Raw genomic sequence first — 20,652 nt, forward strand, 5'->3', positions numbered from 1 at the left:
GGGTTTTCTGCTGTTTTACAGTTTGCAGAATTTCTGCCATAACCGGGTCGGGCTCGGGAAGCACAGCAGCCGTGACCGCATTAGATGCAACAGCTTCGGCCCCCACTTCACACACGTTGGCTACCCGCCGGCCCTGACCCCCCGCAGTGTCGCCATCCTCCCACAGCAGCGCCTCCGTTCGCAAATCGAAGAAAGAGATCCTAGGAGAATGACGAACAACCCTCTTTAACTCTCTGCGCAGCGCTAGGTCGCGCACATTCTCCGCAAACTGGTCACGTAAAGCAAAGTCGCTGCACCAAGTTTGCTTCACGTCACAATGGTTGATGTCATCAATAATAGCCATTAATCCGTGCGAGTACTCACGAATGGACTCCCCCTCGCGCTGCCTTCTATCAAAAAACTGTTTTTGCAGCCTGGTCAGGGAATCCACCACTCGTTTAGGGTCACGTCTCTCGGCCTGCGACCGATACTTTACCTCCTGCCTGGCCTCCCCACCTAAATGGTCATAAATGTACATGGCCCGTTCTCCATCTTCAAAATGGCGGTAACCTAAAACTGAGCTAACTTCATCCAACCACTCATAAAACTCAGCACAGGAACCCCCATTAAAAACACGACATTTTTTCTCTTTTGGAACATAGATGATATCTCTAGATGTGAGACCAGACCTACCCCCCTCTCCAGCAAGTGATCCCACCTGCTGTGGCCCCTCAGGGAGACTGGATGCAGGAGGAGGCCCCTGCTGTTGCAAACGGTCCGTTAAAGTGTCATTCAAGTCCCTTAAGGCTGGTTTCACACCGACGACCCAAGCCTTGCCTATGCCTTGCCTTTACCCACGCTTTTTAATAGGCGTCCGTTTTAGTCAACGAGGCTGTGTACACCGGGCGCCTGAGCGTGCACCCTGCGTGTACCCACGCCTTGCCTATGCCTTGCCGATTTTATCGAATAGGCGTGAGTTCTATTTTGAAGCCGACAAGGCGCGTGCAGGCAGGATGGAAAATGGAAAAGTCAACTGAATTTCAAAATAAAATGGAGTTACTACAACATGTTGAGCAGAGAGACGGGTGGCTATCACGTGGGGCTTTCTCCCCGTCGGCAAACAAATCTTCATGAGAGAGAATAGCGACCGAAGAAGCAAGATGGACAATGTTGTTGTGCCAGGCTGCCAGCACATATTCTTGCAAGATCACCTCTCTAAAATGTCCGACTATAGTCAGACCTGGTTATACATATCCAGCATCAATATAACATTAAATATATCCGATTTATTTTAGCTAGAGGCTACCCATGACAATTCTGGACAACACGTGAAAAAATACAGTCGGGAGAGAGGAGAGGCGCTTGTGACTCGGCTCCAGGTTCGGCGTGCAAAAGGCGTGCGGTGTGATCGCAAAAGCGTGTAACAGGTTCACGCCCAGCTCGGCGTAGGCGTGGGTTGAGGCAAGGCAAGGCGTAGGTTGTCTGTGTGAATGAAGCGTAAGGCTGCCATAGCTGCCTTGTCTTGTTCAGCCCTGTCCTTAAGGGCCTGTAGCTCAGCCTTAAGATCATCCATTGTCAGCAGCCGCTTCCCTGCTTCGTCCGCCGTCTCCACTCGTCCAGTCACCTGGTCTTCGTGAGACCCACTGCCTTGGTCTAACACTGTAACCTGCTGCCACCCCTAAATCCTGCCCCACCACACTGAGTCAACCAACCTGTCATCAGATGCTTTTTCGTAAAACTACTATTGATACTGTGCGTTTCCAATGGATCCTGCTCACAGCGCCAAACTGTGGCACCTAGAGACCACAGTCACAGGTTCCAACGCCGTTAAGGCACACACACCAGGAAGCAGCTTAATATTAAAATAGGAATCTTTATTTTCGACAAAAATATATATATATGTTTTAATTAAAACAGCTCATAGCACCACACAGCACAGGTTGGTTGACACTTGTTGCATATCACCACGTCATGATAGCACGCAGCAACAATAATTATGTGTAAGGGCTCGGTAAGATGGTGGACTTACACAGCAAGTTATAGGAACAAATCAAACTAATGTATCAGAGTGACAAAATAAATCATAACCAGCCAAGGCAGTGGCTCACTAGCTGCAACCCAAATGAAACACAAACATAATTAATTCCCAACACTTACTTCCCCACAAAACCCAAACAGAAAGAAAATATAAACACAATATGAGAAAATACACAACCCACCAGCTACACAGCCGATCCCCTGCTCGGATCCCCCCCACTGCGCACAGTGCTCGCGCACACGGTGCTCACGCACGCGCAAGAAGCCCCTATAAACACAATCATGGAGCCTCGGTCAACCAACATACAAAATACAGAACACAGCAAACCACCCCCCCCCCCCCCCCCCCGAAATACAAGCCACACATGTACCTTGCACGGGTGGTCCCTCAGCATGTCACACACGTTTGTGGTCGGCCACTCGTTATGAATGACACCTCCTCGACACTGGGGCTCGCGCTCCTAAAACAAAATCGTTTCATTAACTCATTGAGTGCCAGCCACTTTTGGAGAACGGACGCTCCCAGTGCCAGAGTTTCAGAGCGTTTTCAGTGATTTCTCGAGGCCCACAGAATATTGTGTGATATTACTATGTAAACACCGAACACGCACAAAGAACGAGGAGACTCTCTTCTATCATCTGCAAAAAAAAGTTTATTGATCCCATTTTCCGTTCTTTAGTTATGAGCCGGAGAAGATAGCTTGATTTAACCAAAAACAGCAATTTTCTTTCTAGAAGCTGAGATAATGAGCCTTTTGTGAAATTAAACATTCAAGCACATCATTGACTCTGAAGCTAATATTTTCTGATATAATGACACCTCAAAAATAATTTCCTTCAATAAAAGAGTGAAAACAAAGGAATTTTGTTTGGCCAAATAATATTTTTTAGCTGCAACCAGCAGCGCTGGCCCCTGCGTGCGCAGACCCTACACCTTCTTGCTGGTCTTGATTTACTGCTGGTGGGCATCAGATAGCCTATTCTAGCTTGTTTGCTCTCTATGCATCGAGCCTGCTGCCTGGGTCTGTGTGTACTGTCAATGGTTGTATGCTGTAGTGCCCTGCGTGCCCCACCCCCCTCCTCCTCCTCCGTGGTGGGAGGAGTGTCTCTGCTGCGGTTTGCTCTGAGTTTGATCTGCACTGAAAAGTGGGCTGCATCCCCCCGCTTTTTTACAGCGTGTCGCCAGCTGAGAATAATGTAACTTTTCAGAAAGACGCTGGTGTCGCCGTGTCGGCAACTAAATCATATGGATGGGCTATCGCAGCGGACACGGATGGGGCTCAATTGTGGCAGCAGATTGGCTGCTGCAGGCACAGCTAACGTTACAGTATGCTTCATGCATATGGATGCATACGGATGCGATGCGATTTCCGTTTCCACAACGACTTCTTCTTTGTTTTTTACTCCACTTTCTCTCATCTGGACAGCACTGTCGCCACCTAATGGATCTGTAAAATAGGTTATAGACCTCCAATAGCTACAATATTTGTACAGGAGATGTATCAGGGATTGATCCACGTCCCACCGTCAAAAAACGTAATTGACGACAATCGTCGTCTTTGGCACTCTATGAGTTAAGCTACTGTCCGTACTACTAGACAACTACCCCACATTGACGCCCAGCGGAGACTTACCCGACATAAAGAAGCAATAGCACACTAGCCTGTCGCAGCCTCGCTGGCCTGAATGTATAGGTTACCCCAGCAGTGCATACGAGACTCCAGCCCTCCGTCGAGGCAAACAAAAAGCGCCCAGCAGCCGCGGAACGCCAACAGGTGCTTCTTATTCACCTAATCACAGACTCTCCTCCGGCTGGATCAGCCCACCCGCTACGTCAGTGACCACACTAGTGGTGTATCCGCTACGTCACCCCACTAGGCTACATAAATATATATATATATTTAAAAAAACCTGCATTTTATGCACACCTGGGGTTAAAAATGCAGATGTAGTGAGCATAGCTCTGGCCTAACCAAATCTAACTGACATCACTGTGAACACAAAACAAAGAAAACTTCTGATATAATATGATTGTTTTAATAAAGTGTATCACTCAATTATAGTCAATACAAAAATAAATTATTTTATAGAACGGGAAGCCAATGACTGCTTAGTCTGCAGATAAAACACAATGACAAAAGGCATAATAATTTAGACTCTTATTGTCATGTTATGTTGACTGATGCTTTTTCTGTAGCCAAATGTGCACGACTTTGTTTTGGCTCTGTTAGATGGCTCTGTCCAGCAGCTAGCTGCTGCTGGACTCCAAAGTCCCTTTGTTATAGTGGGACTCCCGGCTAGCGTGGTTCGATCTTAACGTTAGCGTGTTGTTTTTTGGAGTTAAATACACAATCCCTGGATGTTTCATTTCGGGTAAAGGGGTTTTGCAGGGCTGTTTGATCACAAGCAGTGTCAGTGTGTCTGCCAAGCGGGCGAGCCTGAAGTGTAGGCCATGCTACGAGCCAACGCTAACACTCGCTAAGCTAACGTAAACCACAAACAAATCCGCTGCATCGTCGCCAGCTTTGGTTTAACGTAATAGACGTTTGCCCTCCTCTCGGAACCCGTGCGGGACATGGATTGCAAATTACAATAGCTGTGAACACTGATCATCTAAACTCTTGAAAAACAGAAACATACTGGTAACTGGCAGCAGCCAGTGGCGGACTGCATAATCGGGCACGTCGGGCAAATGCCCGGTGGCCTGGCCTGGCCTGGCCAGCCAAAAAAAAAAAAAAAAAAAAAAGTTTTTTTTTGTTTTTGCAGGCCAGGCCAGGCCACTCACTGAACAGCAGGCCAGGCGCCGCCTACTGGTTTACTAGTGGTTTTATTACTTTATTCAGGTTTAAAGTCGGTGCATCTCATTGTAAAATTGGACTTGGCCCAAATTGGGCTTCAAACGGCCCAAATTGGGCTTCAAACGGCCCAAATCTGGCTTTAAACGACCCAAATCTGGCTTCAAACGGCCCAAATTGGGCTTCAAACGGCCCAAATTGGGCTTCAAACGCCCCAAATTTTTCACAGCCAGAGAAAAAAAAAAATGAAAAAAAAAAAAAAAAAAAAAAAAAAATTGGGCCAGGTGACGGCCCATTTTTTTTTTTTTTTTTTTTTCATTTTTTTTTTCTCTGGCTGTGAACAAGCAATTTCAAAAATTTCAACGGATTCGAAATTTAAGATTTTTTAAGAATTAATATATATTCATATTCCCCACGGTAAAGCCGGCCTTTAATAATAACGCAAAATGGCCATATCGGCTGATAATTTATCGGTCCGATAATTATCGTGCATCCCTAATACTCAAGCACTTTTGGACGCGAGGGTCATCCTGCTTCCCAGTATTGGACATCGCTAGGTAGGATATCTGGATCTGGTTGCGTTCATGCCTTTGATTTGAGTTTATTATACACAGCGTTTGTGAACGATTCACGTGCAGCAGAACCGCAAAATGTCAACACAAAATCCAAGCAGTGTCAAGTCAGTCAGTATAAAACGAAAACTTCCGGGTACAACCTTCGCAATAATGGCAATTAAATAAAGTAAATGCACGTGCAATGTTTTTTTTGGGTGTGATCCGAAAGATACAGAACAGAGATAAACTGGAAGAATATCTGCTGCCTTCGAAAAGTCCATTTTAACCCGTAGTGAGTCGACTGATCTGTTTTTTTGTTTACTAAGTAATAAGTTATTGCTTTTATTTTGAATGTAAAAACATCTAGCTTCCTGTATTCTGTATATTTCTAGCAAACTTGTTTTCTTTGCAGCACTTTTCATGCCTCCGCCGGCGATAGCCAGGCCGGAGGCATTATGGATCTGGGTTGTCCGTCCGTCCGTCCGTACGTCCGTCCGATGTTCGTTAACACGATATCTGAGGAGCGCCTTGACGGAATTTCATCAAATTTGCCTCAAACATAGACTTAGACTCAAGGATGATCTGATTAGATTTTGGTCATCAAAGGTCAAAGGTCAAGGTCACTGTGACCTATCGAACGCCATTTTCAAGCTTGTGTTACCGACCTCAGAATTGGTAGCTGAGGACGGCTGAGAACAAGAACGTGGCGTCAGACAGTTTAACGTGTTTATGTTCTCTTTTATTCACACTCTTTCTTTTATCTCTTTTTATAGTGCAATAAACTATTATGTTCATCTCCACATAACATAAGAATATCAAAACAGTCATGTTCCATATTCAAAATAATATTTAACATTCAAATTAAACATCTCCTTCATTAGCCATTCATCTTTAGCATCTGCCTATGACTGATGACAGTGATATTCAACATAACCATCAATACACATTACATTGGGAATGCATTTACTTTATATTACCAAACTAAAAACAAAGGAAAGTGTATATCTATAATACTCCCATCAAGAATGTAATGAATCATTTACCATCAGCATTACAACTGTATTGATAACAAAATAAACAAACGAAAATGACAATAAAAGGTATTATGTCCAGGCAGTCTGAGGCTGTAATACCTAGCTGAACCGCACTACTCTCTAAACCCATAGCCATCTTGCTAACCCGCTAGCATCACGGCTACATGTTAGCATGCTAAATCCGAGTGGCTACTTATACATAAACAACACCTTCTACTGCATTTCCCATCGCTTCAACTGGTTCGAGTTGAACTCAAATAGTTACTTAACTAATCCCATCGTGTTTGACCACTTTCCTCTGAGTATTTATTAAGCTAGCAACAGTTTACCCACCTGAGAACAAGAACGTGGCGTCAGACAGTTTAACGTGTTTATGTTCTGGCGAACTTTCCGGCTACCTCAAACTTAACCCACCAGAACGAAGGACCCCAAGTTATTGTGAGCGCAATGCACCATCTACAGGCCAAACTGTGTAACTGCGATTTCAGTATAGGAATAGTTAAGTCTCAGAGAAGTCAAGTGTGTAATGAAATGAAATGAAATAAATTAAAATAAATGGTAGGGTGTCTGTTTTAAACTTGTGCATTTGTGTCTCTTTTTAACTTGTGCATTTTTATGCCTCTGACACATTTTACAGTCCGGTACACTCTCCCCCACTTATTTTAGATGTCTCCTGGCATCCATGGTATGTTAGCATTTTTCCTACAAGTCAGTCATTTAATATGTCCATACAGGAACCAACTGTAACCAGGGAAGAGGATTAACAGTGTAAGTGGCCGGATTTCCAGGCACTAACTCAACCTGACTGACTTGTCTCTGCCTGTATGCTGGCTGGCCAAGACTATCATAGGTCAATATTTCTTTAGGCCGCACAGTCCGAGCCGATCGCCTTACTGCACTTGGATCCTCTTCGTCTTCATCATCCCCTTCGTGCTCTGTGATTGGTATTTGCTCTGGTATGAGTTGATCCTCTTCCTCACTGACTGCTTGCTGTTCCTGCTGAACTACAACTGGAGTGAACTCTTTTGCAGCCACTCTGAGCCTTGAACTTTGTTCTGGAACCAGTCTTTGTGGTCTGGGATGGCTTTGACTAACAGAATTGCTGACTTCTTGCTGTCGCGGGTAGTACCATTCCTCCTCATCAGAGCTGGCCTCCTCCTGCTCCACATTCTCTGCAGTTTCAGTTCTCTTTTCTTTTTGTTTTCTTTCCACAGGTTCTTTGAGGATTTCTGACTCGACAGGTAAGTCATTCACTGCTAGTAACAGATTTCTATGTAACACACGCAATGCTTTTCTACCAGTTTCAGGTTGGATCTTGTACACCGGCCCATCTTTGATCCTCTCAACTACCCGATGCACCACCTTTTCCCAGTAGGGACGAAGTTTCCCAGGTCCACCTCTTTCAGATAGATTCCTTACAAGGACCCTATCTCCTGGCTGGAGAGTCGTCCCTTTCACGCGTCTGTCATAGTACTTCTTTCCCTTGGCAGAAGACTTTTGGCTGTTGTCTGAAGCAATTTTATATGCTTCTTGCATTCTTGTCGCCCATTTGTGTGCAAACGACTGCTGTGTCTCATTCTCTCGTTCAGGGTTGATATCGAACAGCAGATCTATCGGCAACCGTGGGTGTCGCCCATACAACAGGAAGAACGGCGCGTACCCCGTGGCGTCATGCCTAGTACAATTGTAAGCATGCACCAGGTGTGGAAGATGTTCTTTCCAGTTTGCTTTTTTTTCTTCCTGGAGCGTACGGAGCATCTGCAATAAAGTTCGGTTTAATCTTTCCACTGGATTGCCTTGTGGGTGGTATGGAGTCGTGCGTGAGTGGGAGATTCCGGCGAGCTGCTGCAGTCGCTGGAAAAGATGGTTTTCAAACTCACGCCCCTGATCATGATGGAGTTTTTCAGGAAATCCAAAGCGTGGAATGAAGTCTTGGAAAATCTTCTCAGCAGCTGTCTTCCCTGACTTATTTCGAGTCGGGTATGCTTGCGCGAAACGGGTGAAGTGATCCACCACAACAAGCACATACTCGTAACCACCTTTGCTTTGCTCCATGTGCATGTAATCGACTGAGACTAGTTCAAAGGGTGCGCTGGTTTTGATGCTACCCATTGGGGCTCTCTCAGGAACTTTGGGATGTTTTTGTTTTATACATGCACATTTTTTGGTGACATAATCCTCCACTTCGTCTTGCATGAAGGGCCAATAGAACCTATCACGAGCTAAATGAATCACTTTGTCAGACCCCACGTGACCCATATCATCATGTAGGCTTTTGAGAACGAGTGGTTTGAGTTTATTAGGCACAACTAGCTGTTTCCTTTCTCCTGCTTGTCTGTAGAGCACTCCGTTGTCTAGTACCAACTTGTTCCATTCATGCACAAGTCGTCTCGTTTCCCGTGTCATGTTTCTTTTGTCCTTCTCTTTTGGGATCCATCCCTTTTCCTGAAGTGTGATCACTTCCTTGATGACACAATCTTCATGTTGGGCCGCTTTAATATCTTCTCTCGACAGAGTGGACAAGATATGACCATTGTGGCTCTCAGTCTCCATGTTGTCTGATGAGCTGAGCCTAAGAGAAGCTACCCATGGCACGTCTCCCTCCTCAGCAGCTTTATCTCCTTTCCACATGGCCGAGACAACATCAGGAGACACTACTTCTGTGTAATGACCCAATTGTTCTTCGAGGTTCACAGGGAACCGGGACAAAGTGTCAGCATCTGCGTTGGACTTACCAGGTCTGTACCTGATATCAAAGTGAAAATCCGAAAGCTCACCAACCCAGCGATGCCCTGTCGCATTTAGTCTGGCTGTTTTCAACACATAGGTCAGCGGGTTGTTGTCGGTGTATACTGTGAATGTTGGTGCATAGTATAAATAGTCTCTAAACTTCTCGCAGACTGCCCACTTGAGTGCGAGGAACTCAAGCTTCCCTGAGTGCAGGTGATAATTGCGCTCAGCTGGGGTGAGAGTTCTGGATCCATACGCTATGACACGCAACTTTCCACACTGATGTTGGTATAGTACTGCACCTAGACCTTCGTTGGACGCGTCAGTGTGTAAAACAAAGGGCAGATCAAAATCTGGGTATGCTAGTATTGGTGGGTGAGTGAGCAGATCAATAAACTTTGACACTACGGCCTGGTGTTCAGACGTCCACGTGACTGGAGTTCTAGATGGCAGCTGTCCATTGTCTTTTTTTTTCTTTTTCTGACCCTTTTTCTGTCTGACTGTGGACTTCACGCTAGTTTCGCCTGAAACCTGCTGTAGCTCAAATAATGGTTTAGCTATGCGAGAGAAATCCTGAATATAGGATCTATAATAGCTGAGGAATCCGATTAAGGATCTGACTTCACCTACTGTTTTAGGTTCTTTTTCCTTCAGCCGCAAGACCGCTTCAAGATCTTTTGGATCCATGTGGATGCCTTCTCCAGACACCATCCTGCCAACATATCTGATTTGCCGCTTGAACAACTCGCATTTATTAGGACGCAATTTAATTCCGTGCTCTCGCATTTGACAAAGCACTCGCTTCACGTCATCAAGATGTTCACTAAAGGTTTTTGAATAACAAAGTATGTCATCAAGATAAGGAGAACAACATTCATCTCTCATGCCCTCCAAAACCTTCTCCATACACCTTTGAAAGGCGGCTGGTGCGTTTGTCAAGCCGAATGGAATGCGCACCCATTCATATAAGCCCCAGGGGGTGCTAAAGGCTGTTGCACTTCTCGACTCAACATCAACAAACCCCTGGTGGTATGCACTGCCCTGGTCTAAGATGGAAAACCATGTGAATCCCCCTAAATTATCCAATAAGTCCTGTATTCGGGGCAACGGGTGGCGGTCTGGGATGGTTTTTAGATTTAACTCACGAAAGTCAACACATAGTCTAAGACCGCCATCTTTCTTACGAACACAGACTATTGGTGAAGAGTAGGATGATGCGGATTTCTTAATCCAGCCTTTTGCCAGAAGGTTTTGGATGTGATCTTTCACTTCTTTATGGAGTGGCTTTGGGATGGAGTTATAACATTTCTGTACTGGAGTGTTGTCTTTCAAATTTATTTTCAGGTTGAGATCTGGTATACAGCCTATGTCTCCATCCTCCCTGGCAAATATGTCACACTGTTCATAAAGCATTTGCCTTACCATTTCCTTTTCCTGTTCAGGCAGATGATCTAACTCAACAGGTGGATGCCACTTCTCCCCTGTAGGTAGAGGCGGTTTACTTCCCATTGTCTGTTTTTCTTGACTTTCTCGGTTTACCTGGTTTGAATGCAGTCCAACATTCTCTCTCTCTCTCGTGTCTCTCTCAGGACCACCATTCTGCATCACAGGCCTGATTTCAGCTATTTGGGTGATTGTGCCCAACACTGTTCTCTGAGGGAGATAAATGTCATGCTGAGTGCTGTTTTGAACAGGGATTCTCACAGTCTTAGTAGCACCATTAGGCACCTCAATGACAGAAGGGAACAGTTCCAACCCATCTGGGCATGAATCAGTCAAAGCTGGTTCGAACAGCATAGCTCCTCCTTCTGGCCATGACCTAACCCGGCATTTGATTTCACAGATCTCACCTCGGTTGATCACAAGACCTCTCTTTCCCATCTTTACCACACAGTCCTCAGACCTCTCCTCTGAGGTCTCGGTTGTCACTGCTGAGACAATGTTGTTTACCACATCTTTCTTTAACTTCATGGCTCCACTCAGCAGAGCTACGAGCTTGACGATACTTTCAGGCTGCTCGCTATTTTCTCGGATCAGTTCTTCAATGACATTAAATCCTATCAGAGGGGTTTCGACACAGCTCTGGCTGACTAACATGGGCACATGAATGGCAATGTTTCCATGCTCCATGCTCTTAAGTTCCATTAATACCTCAACCCATCCTTCAAATGGAATTGGAGTACCATTAGCAGCAGTAGCATAAAAGTCTTCCTCTAGCAGACTTGACATGGGTTGTATCTGAGCATGTGGCAAAGTGTTTTCAATCCAGGTCCTTCCCACGACGCTAACCTGTGCCCCAGAATCCAGCAACATTTCTGTGGAAACTCCATTTATTATGCAAGAAAGCATGCATCTTTTTCCGATTAGCTTAGCCACTCGCTTTCTCTGTGGTTTACTGGGTTCATTGGATTTACTGGATTTATTTGGCTTGTTGAGTGGTTTGGCTGGCTTGTTACTCGTGTCACAGTTTTTGGTATGGGACTGAATGTTCGTTCCGGTCACTGGTCGCCCCTTACCAATGACCTCATCGGGTTTCCCGCCTTTGGTCCTTTCTGAAGGCATCCCACTGCTCTATGGCCAGCTTGGCCGCACCGGAAGCAATGTGGGCAGTTTTGATTCCCTTGTTTGACACATTCATCACATCTGGGTTTCACATAGGTTTTGTCTGGGGTTTTAGCGCTTATTGGTGACACACTAGCTTGGTTCTGGGCTGTGTTATCAAGTGGCTTAATCATCATTTCCACATTTTTAGCTAAAGCTGAAACCTGGGCTGTCAGTTCCATAATAGCTGTACGGTTGGCTTTGACCTCTCCCTCAACTTTTCTCGGTGAAGGCTCAATAGTGGCCTCACTGCCCTCTTGTGTCTGAGCTGTATTAACAGTCAGGGGTTTAGGTCTGGATACAAAACCTAGCCGTTTATTTCTCTCTGCCTCTTCAGCAGCGGATTTGGTAATTTGCTCTAAAATGAAGTCGTCAGTCACTGACAGGTCAGATAAGTGACACTTAATGTCTCTCCTGATGTCCCTGTTTTTGTCATTAAGGCCTTGATAAAGTGTGTGGAGGAAAACACCTTGCACTAGCTTTTTATCATAGTTAAACTCTGATCCACTCTGTTGAGATGCAAAGATTAGCCTCTGTTTTAACCCCACAAGTCTGTAAACGAACTGCTGAGCAGTTTCCTTGTCCTGCTGCCTAGCGTTACTAAGCTCCTGAAACAGCTCTGTACTACTTTTGTCTCTCATGTGTGATTTCAGAAAACGTTTCAACTCAGCGATTGTTAGGTCATCTTTGTTTGTCAACATGTCTTTAAACGTTCCTTGTTTTATCATTTTCAACACTGAGCGAATTATTTCTGACTCTGAGAATTTCTCCTTCAAACCCTCGTCTATTTGCTTACATATACTGCTGTAACTCATTTCTGAACCAGAATCTGAGATTACGCCCCCATGCATTTTGAACTCTCTGCGAGGTAAGAACGCAACGACGTCAGTGAGTCTAACCAATCCCGGCACCTTTTCTGTAACGGTTGGTTCTCCACCTATGTCACTATTTACCGACTCTGTTACTGGTGCTGGTGATTGGTCCTCCTCGCTGGTTGCCAGTTCCTCTATTTCATCACGTAGTTGGAGCAGACGAGATAGTCCTTGGTCCTCCAAGCCCATTAGCTCCTCACTCTTCATGAAGTGGACGACGTATTCAAACAGTTCAGGTTCATTGCTGCCTGTGACTGCTGGAATCTCAACCGCCTGGTCATCTTTCAGTGATACTGCAAGGTCATGGAGCTGCTTCTCGTTGAGAAGATACAGGAGTTTCTGGATCTCCCAGACTAGCTGACGACGAGCCATCTCGACTGGACCCCTGAAGACTCTCTGCTCACAAGGTGGATGATTCTCACTGCTGATCTCTCAGACGGGTGATTCGCACTTGCTTCTGGTCACCGCGGTTCATGGATCAGCAGATCTCCGTCGGCGTCTGGTCGACGTGGTTCATGGATCGGCAGCTCTCCAGCAGGCGAAGCCAATCCCAGGACGAGCCCCCAAAATGTTACCGACCTCAGAATTGGTAGCTGAGGACGGCTGAGAACAAGAACGTGGCGTCAGACAGTTTAACGTGTTTATGTTCTCTTTTATTCACACTCTTTCTTTTATCTCTTTTTATAGTGCAATAAACTATTATGTTCATCTCCACATAACATAAGAATATCAAAACAGTCATGTTCCATATTCAAAATAATATTTAACATTCAAATTAAACATCTCCTTCATTAGCCATTCATCTTTAGCATCTGCCTATGACTGATGACAGTGATATTCAACATAACCATCAATACACATTACATTGGGAATGCATTTACTTTATATTACCAAACTAAAAACAAAGGAAAGTGTATATCTATAATACTCCCATCAAGAATGTAATGAATCATTTACCATCAGCATTACAACTGTATTGATAACAAAATAAACAAACGAAAATGACAATAAAAGGTATTATGTCCAGGCAGTCTGAGGCTGTAATACCTAGCTGAACCGCACTACTCTCTAAACCCATAGCCATCTTGCTAACCCGCTAGCATCACGGCTACATGTTAGCATGCTAAATCCGAGTGGCTACTTATACATAAACAACACCTTCTACTGCATTTCCCATCGCTTCAACTGGTTCGAGTTGAACTCAAATAGTTACTTAACTAATCCCATCGTGTTTGACCACTTTCCTCTGAGTATTTATTAAGCTAGCAACAGTTTACCCACCTGAGAACAAGAACGTGGCGTCAGACAGTTTAACGTGTTTATGTTCTGGCGAACTTTCCGGCTACCTCAAACTTAACCCACCAGAACGAAGGACCCCAAGTTATTGTGAGCGCAATGCACCATCTACAGGCCAAACTGTGTAACTGCGATTTCAGTATAGGAATAGTTAAGTCTCAGAGAAGTCAAGTGTGTAATGAAATGAAATGAAATAAATTAAAATAAATGGTAGGGTGTCTGTTTTAAACTTGTGCATTTGTGTCTCTTTTTAACTTGTGCATTTTTATGCCTCTGACACATTTTACAGTCCGGTACACTTGCGATATCTCAGGAATGCCTTGACGGAATTTCATCAAATTTGCCTCAAACATCGACTTGGACTCAAGCATGAACTGATTAGATTTTGGTGGTCAAAGGTCAAGGTCACTGTGACCTCTCCAATGCTATTTTCAAGCTTGTTAACACGATATATCAGGAATGCCTTGACAGAGTTTCATCAAATTTGCCTCAAACATCGACTTGGACTCAAGGATGAACTGATTGGATTTTGGTGCTTAAAGGTCAAAGTCCAAGGTCACTGTGACCTCACACACCCAATTTCCAAGCTCTGTAATGCAACATCTCAGGAGTGACTTGACGGAATTTCTTCCAATTTGTCTCAAACGGCGATTTGGACTAAAGGATGAACTAATGGTGGAGGCATAAATCTGCGGTGCGGTCGTTCTAGTTTCTTTGAGACTTGAGGAAATCGATGCATCTGGCCGTGAGTTGTAGGATTGTAATTAGCATTATGATTATATGATTATATGCGTGAACGTTAGCGGGCAGTTATCGCTTATTATGTATTTTTAGCAACTTGTTATCAGACTCTGCATGTCGTGCTTGTTTGTTGAATGTCAATGCGATTCACTTTGTTCCAGTTGTCTTCCATGCATGAAGTGCAGCTGTGTGGTCAGTTTTACAACGCCCAATTGTGTCGTCATGCCCCAATTCCCCCCTCTCTACTCTACATCCGGAGGTTCTTAATGTGTTGAAAGCAACATGCCTCATGTCTGAAAGGGTACACTTCACGTATCGCCCGGGTCAGGCTCAGGGGAAGCAACCCTGAGCTGACCCGGAGTTCATGTCTGAAAGTGGCTTATGTAATTTAGGGTCTTATGTGACTAATTGTAAGCCTAAAAAAATTTACATTAGTTTCAACCCAAATCCTAAATATCAACATTTCCCTGTTTACACTTTTTCTTGAGTCAGGATTTGAATTGGGCGGTGCTTAACGGCTTCAAATTGCCCACCTGTTGACGTCAATGGGCGGATCCAATCATAAAGTAGCTTGCAGTTGTCCGTTCTACAAAACCTTCGTGCCCCCGCAGCCCGCTGGGATTCTGTCTGAATGGGGCCGGCCATGTCAGAGTGCTGCTCTGCCAGGCAGCATTTGAGGAAATGACTCAGGGATGGTCCTCACCTCCAGGGAGACACATTGCGTTTATTTAAATGCACGCAGACTTTCAAAAGTCTGTACATTAAACACGTATGCTCATCTGTTGGCTATTTTCAATTTATTTTACATTTATAAAACAGTCAGACTGAGTCTCTGAGCGAGCCCGCTCCACTTTTACTTTCTCTATGATCGGGTCTCAGTAGAGCTGGCGAGGCCGGGAGATCAATTAAATGTAGTAAAGTAGGCTACACTGAGGGTTAGGGTTAGCTACAGGGTTAGGGTTAGGCTACACTGAGCCGTGTTTTTAACCACATTTCTTGACCCATTTGGTAAAACTTTGATCTTTGATTTCTAACCATTCCTTTCCAGTGCGGCGTGCATGTGCGATCTGCTGCGGTCTGCCTCACTCATGAGGAAGAATTTGAGGAAGTAGTCAGGCCAGCGAGCCAGCACGCCTTTCAAACAAACACACACACACACACACACACACACACACACACACACACACACACACACACACACACATACACAGGTTCAATGCGACACGCCCCCACAATCCTAGACGAGACAGAGCGGAGATTTCTGCTTGTTTCTCCATGACTTTCAAACCTAAATTTATATACTTTGCGAGGTTCATCATCGTTCAAATTTGGCTGGTGACTTATTAGTCTCGGTTTCCAGACGTTTGGTGAGCGGCGCCAACAGCGCCACCTTACTGCCAAACGTCTGGGAATTTACTGTTCCAAATCTGGTTCATTGAGCCCGGCGAGAAAGGCCGGCAGCAGACACGCCTACATTTATTATTAGAATTTTATTTGGTAGCGGCAATGCAATGTTTCATAGTTCCAATTTAGAGCAAGACACTGATGTGCTGCAAAGAGAGTTTATACCTGTTGTTTATTTTACAATAATTTGTCCTACCCGGAAGTGGTCCGCTTGCTACTGTGTGAAGTCATCAGCTGATCAGCAGGCTCTGTAATGTTAGCCTCGGGAGTCGGGCTTATCGCTGGGGGAAAGACCTCTAGCCGCCGGGGCCGAATGAAACACGTCCTATTAATAGGTTATGTTTGTTTCGAAGTGATTAATATGTTTCTCCGCAAACGCGACAGCACCAGTTCTGCATGAGCGTCACTGCCCCCAGAAAGCAGGGCCGCCCACAACACTCATGATTGGTTCTCCGATGCAAGATTTAAATAGTAATATTCTCAGTCTTACAGTAGTGAAACTGAGGGCTGAGTCTAGTGACTTATTAACATAGGTTCCTGTGGTGTGATGAACTCAAAATGCATATTTATGTTGGGTTTCCAGCGTCTTTAAACAAATGGTTCTTTGTTTGTTTGGTCGTCAGGTAGGGAGTGACACTGAGGAGCCAAAACCATAAGATCAGTCAACAAGACTTTATTAAGTTTACTAAATACAATCTGTAAAACAAACAATAAAAAAATATTAAAACTAAAAGGTGAAGAGGCTAAATAAACAGCGTAAAAGTGTTACGGAAAAGGAGGAGTATTTTCACATCCTTGAAATGACCGTTTTTTGTTTTGTTTTTGCCATGGGCCTACTTAACAGTGCCTGCAGGTGAGGCTGGCTTTATCTGTAAGTGTGGCTTGGTTGCCGGTCGCCTGCTGGGTGGCCTGTGGTCCCCTCCTCTCCTCCGCTCTCTGGTGTGGGTGGTCTGCTGTACGGCAACCATTTTAGGGCATCCTCATCATTCAGAGGTTTGGCTGTCATTCCTCAGTCTAAGCGTTGTCAGTTGTCATGTCTCCTAGTAAACCATGTCGAGTGTGCTCTGAAACACCTTCAGTCCTCACACGAAAACGCTGTCATTCTGTAATTCTTCCTGCATTACTGTTTGCGCTTCACGTCATCTCAGCACAAACCCCGATAGGCGTGTTTATGGCATATTAACAGGATTCACCACAAGTTGAGATCACTCTCCTTAAAAGCCACAGTGTCACTGCCTGCACGTCTGTAACAGGCAGCAGCTTCTTTCTTGCTCAGTGCAAGCAGAGTGACAGAGTGAGAGAGAGAGAGAGAAAAGAGAGAGGGAGAGAGTCAGAGAGAGAGAGAGGGGGGAGAGAACGAGAGAGGGAAGAGAGAATTGGAGGATGAACCAGTTCGGATTCGTAACGAAAATTGATGCTTTTGTAATTAGTAGCCTTTTAATTAGTCATTTCGCTCATATAGGCTATAACATACACATTTAAAAAATATTCATTTCTTTAATAGGGTAGATGTGTGAGATTTTAATTCTAGCCTATTTCAATAGCCTATACCAGAATTGTCCACCCGGGTTAAGCTATTGTTGCATGGTGCAATTGCAGGGAGAGAGGTTACTGTATACTATCAATGGTTACTGTATAGCCTACTGGCCGGTGTTGTGTCAGAAAGTGATTTGCTGCCAGAAACTGATTTCGATCCACGGGACCACGCACATCGCTGCCTCGGTGCCTCGGCAGTGCCTCTACCCACCCTGTGCACCGACCCCCCCGGCCTGCCTGCCTGGCCCAGCTCACACCTTCCCAGGGAGACCCCCCTTCAGGACACGGCACACTAGCCGAACACAAAGCACCCCTCCCCGCGCTACACACAGACTCCCGGCCGCCAGACCCTTGTTCCCTGATAATCCAATTCAAAACGCAAATCACTTTTTCGCACAAAAACCATGACAAACAAATTCTCATTGTTCAATCAAGGTGTGTTTTTTTCTGCAGTGTAGGTTAGTTGAAAATCAACGTTGCATTCTGTGGAGGGAAGTATGTCTGCGCGCGAGCCGTGCGTAATGGGCCTATCCAAGTGAGGATTTCCTGCACTGCGCCAGAGAATGAATGCTGTCTGCGCTCAGGCATACGCCTGGCGTAGTGGGGTTGTTTGCGCTAAGACCAGCTATTTGCTGGCATTAAAATTGAGAGCACCCAAGGCCCTTTTTCTAACACATTGCGCTGGAACGCATATTTTGGAACAGGCAACGCCCAAACCTCTCTTTGCGCTCGGCAGATACCAACGGTATCTTCCCCACAGCGCTAAATGACACTTGCGCGAGACATAGGCTAGAGGCCCACGGACACGCCTGGGCCACACCTACACCTGTGTCATCCCAGTGCAAAACTGGACGGTGGAGGCAGACGATAGCTTAAGACGCTGGGAAGATAGCAATAAGAGGCGTGCAAACGCAGCGCAAACGATAGCGCTGTACGAAGATAGGGCCCTTAGGGTTTGTAGGGCTGGCCTGGTGCGGTCCAGCCCAAAATGAGAGAGAGCGAGGCCACGAGCTGTTTTACAATAACATCTAAGTAAAGCAAGTCTTCTTCTTCTTCTTCTTCTTCTTCTTCTTCTTCTTCTTCTTCTTCTTCTTCTTCTTCTTCTTCTGCTCCTCCTCCCCCTCCTCTGCAGGTGTATGCCATCCTGGTGAGCCACCCACCCCAGTCTAACGACCACCTGACGCCCACGCCCGTCTCCTACACTGCCGGATTCTACCGCATCCCCGTGGTCGGCCTGACCACACGCATGTCCATCTACTCTGACAAGGTAGCCTTCATCACCTCCACCATCATCATCATCACCTCCGCCATCATCATCATCACCAGCTGCAGTAGACCTACCCCCTCCTCTCCATCACTATGATCATCATCATCAGGTTCATCAAGCAGGCAGGTGAGCTGCAGCTATGAGGGCTGCGTTGGAATAGTCTTTTTTGTTCCTAACTGAATGAAATGACTGAATTCTGTAAATGCTAAGAAAGCTGCTTCAACGCTTCCTCACTCAGCTCGTTTAGCATAGGATACACTGGAGCATCTTTTATGAAAGCAGTGTTAATTTTGTCAATGAAAACTATGTTGCGCTTCATGCGCAAGGTGCGTGCACGCGAGCGCTGAATGGACCTGCCCTTTTGCTGCCTTCTTCCCATCCACCCCTTCCCCCCACTTCTCCTACCAAACACCAGTGGTGTTTGCATACTTCCCAGAAAGCATTGTGGCATAACTTTTTAGAAGAAAACAACCAAATCAGGCTAAAAAGTGTTAGATAGAAATCGTATTTATTTTTAACACAACATGCAATTCTGGAATATTTGAATATTGGACAAAATCAAATGAAATGAAATTAAACCCTAAGTGTATTCACACATACTACAATAGGGGTATATATATCCCTCGTAAATACGTGTTATAGCCATATGTGTAAAACTTGCATGGAATAGCCTAATATTACAGCACGGTCAGCATAATTGCAACAACACCTACCATGTTTTTACACACTGTAGCCTACAAAAACTCTCATTTGATATGATCTGACATCTACACCTAGGCTACTGCAGCAAATATACTGACATGCTCAGAATTAAATTGCCCAAAATATTACCGAGTGATCCACTTACTTGTTTTCCTTCTGTGTGGCACTTGCCGAGCCTGGCATGTTCTCAGTAACGCTGGTAATTAACATGGCGTGGTGTCCTCTGTAACTTTGGTAACTAACAGCATTCACTTTACTTTTCTGAAATGTTTACATTACTGCTGGCGGGGAATCAGATACATTCTCCTGCTTGCTGCTGCTGCTACGTGTCAAGTCACAGACGTGAAGTGGATTTGGAAGATCCGGTCCATGAGGAGGAATTTCACAATAAAAGCACTCCTCAATGGGGCACGGTGGCGCAGTGTTAAGCGCTGTCGCCTCACAGCTAGAAGGTCCTGGGTTCGATTCCCACCATGGGACGCTGTGAGCACTGAAGGAGTGCGTGCCCGTCCGCATGTCCTTGAGTGCCCACTGCCCGGGTGGGGTCGTCAAAAGGCCCTTTCTGTGTGGAGTTTGCATGTTGTTTTGCATGTTTCCTTCATATAGGAACCCCACACCAAAACATTCAATATCCTGGTCGCTGAAGTGGTGCCTCCTCTGGTCGTTTGGGGTGCCTGTTTGGAGGGAGGGGAACTCGTTGGAATAGCGTGATCCTCCCACGTGCTATGTACCGGTGAAGCTTTCCCTGTCAGGTGAAAAGAAGCGGCTGCCCATGTCTCGGAGGAAGCATGGGGCCAGTTTCGGCTCTCCCCAGATCGGCAGAGGGTGGAGCAGCAACGAGGATAAATAAATAAAAATATTAGCACTAATGGGGGATAAAAATTGGATGAAAAATATTAATTAATATTAATATTAATTATAAAGCACTCCTCAATAAATAGGCTATATATTTTCATAGTCTCTTTAAAAAACATTCTAACCATATTTATAAAAGAGTTTATACTATGTTTTATGTTTTGAATTCAACATTTTCATTTTTAAAATTATCGGCAAGTGAAAATCCAGGGGGGCTGAGGGGGGCTGCGTCAGAAAGGTGCAGGGGCT

At 45.2% G+C, this 20,652-nt stretch overlaps 1 protein-coding gene across 1 annotated transcript in view; it reads left to right on the forward strand.

The window, feature by feature from the left end:
- Positions 1-20,652, forward strand: part of LOC310784501 (glutamate receptor ionotropic, NMDA 1-like) — a gene marked incomplete at both ends in the record, with an annotated part of 339,903 nt that overhangs the window by 89,140 nt on the left and 230,111 nt on the right. Inside the window, one exon of the mRNA XM_083645485.1 lies at positions 18,712-18,846. Coding sequence (XP_083501611.1) covers positions 18,712-18,846 — 135 coding nt within the window. The remainder of the gene's footprint in view (positions 1-18,711; positions 18,847-20,652) is intronic.

Source organism: Poromitra crassiceps (genome assembly GCF_964638095.1).
Source record: "Poromitra crassiceps genome assembly, chromosome: 10".
Classification (NCBI taxonomy): domain Eukaryota; kingdom Metazoa; phylum Chordata; class Actinopteri; order Beryciformes; family Melamphaidae; genus Poromitra; species Poromitra crassiceps.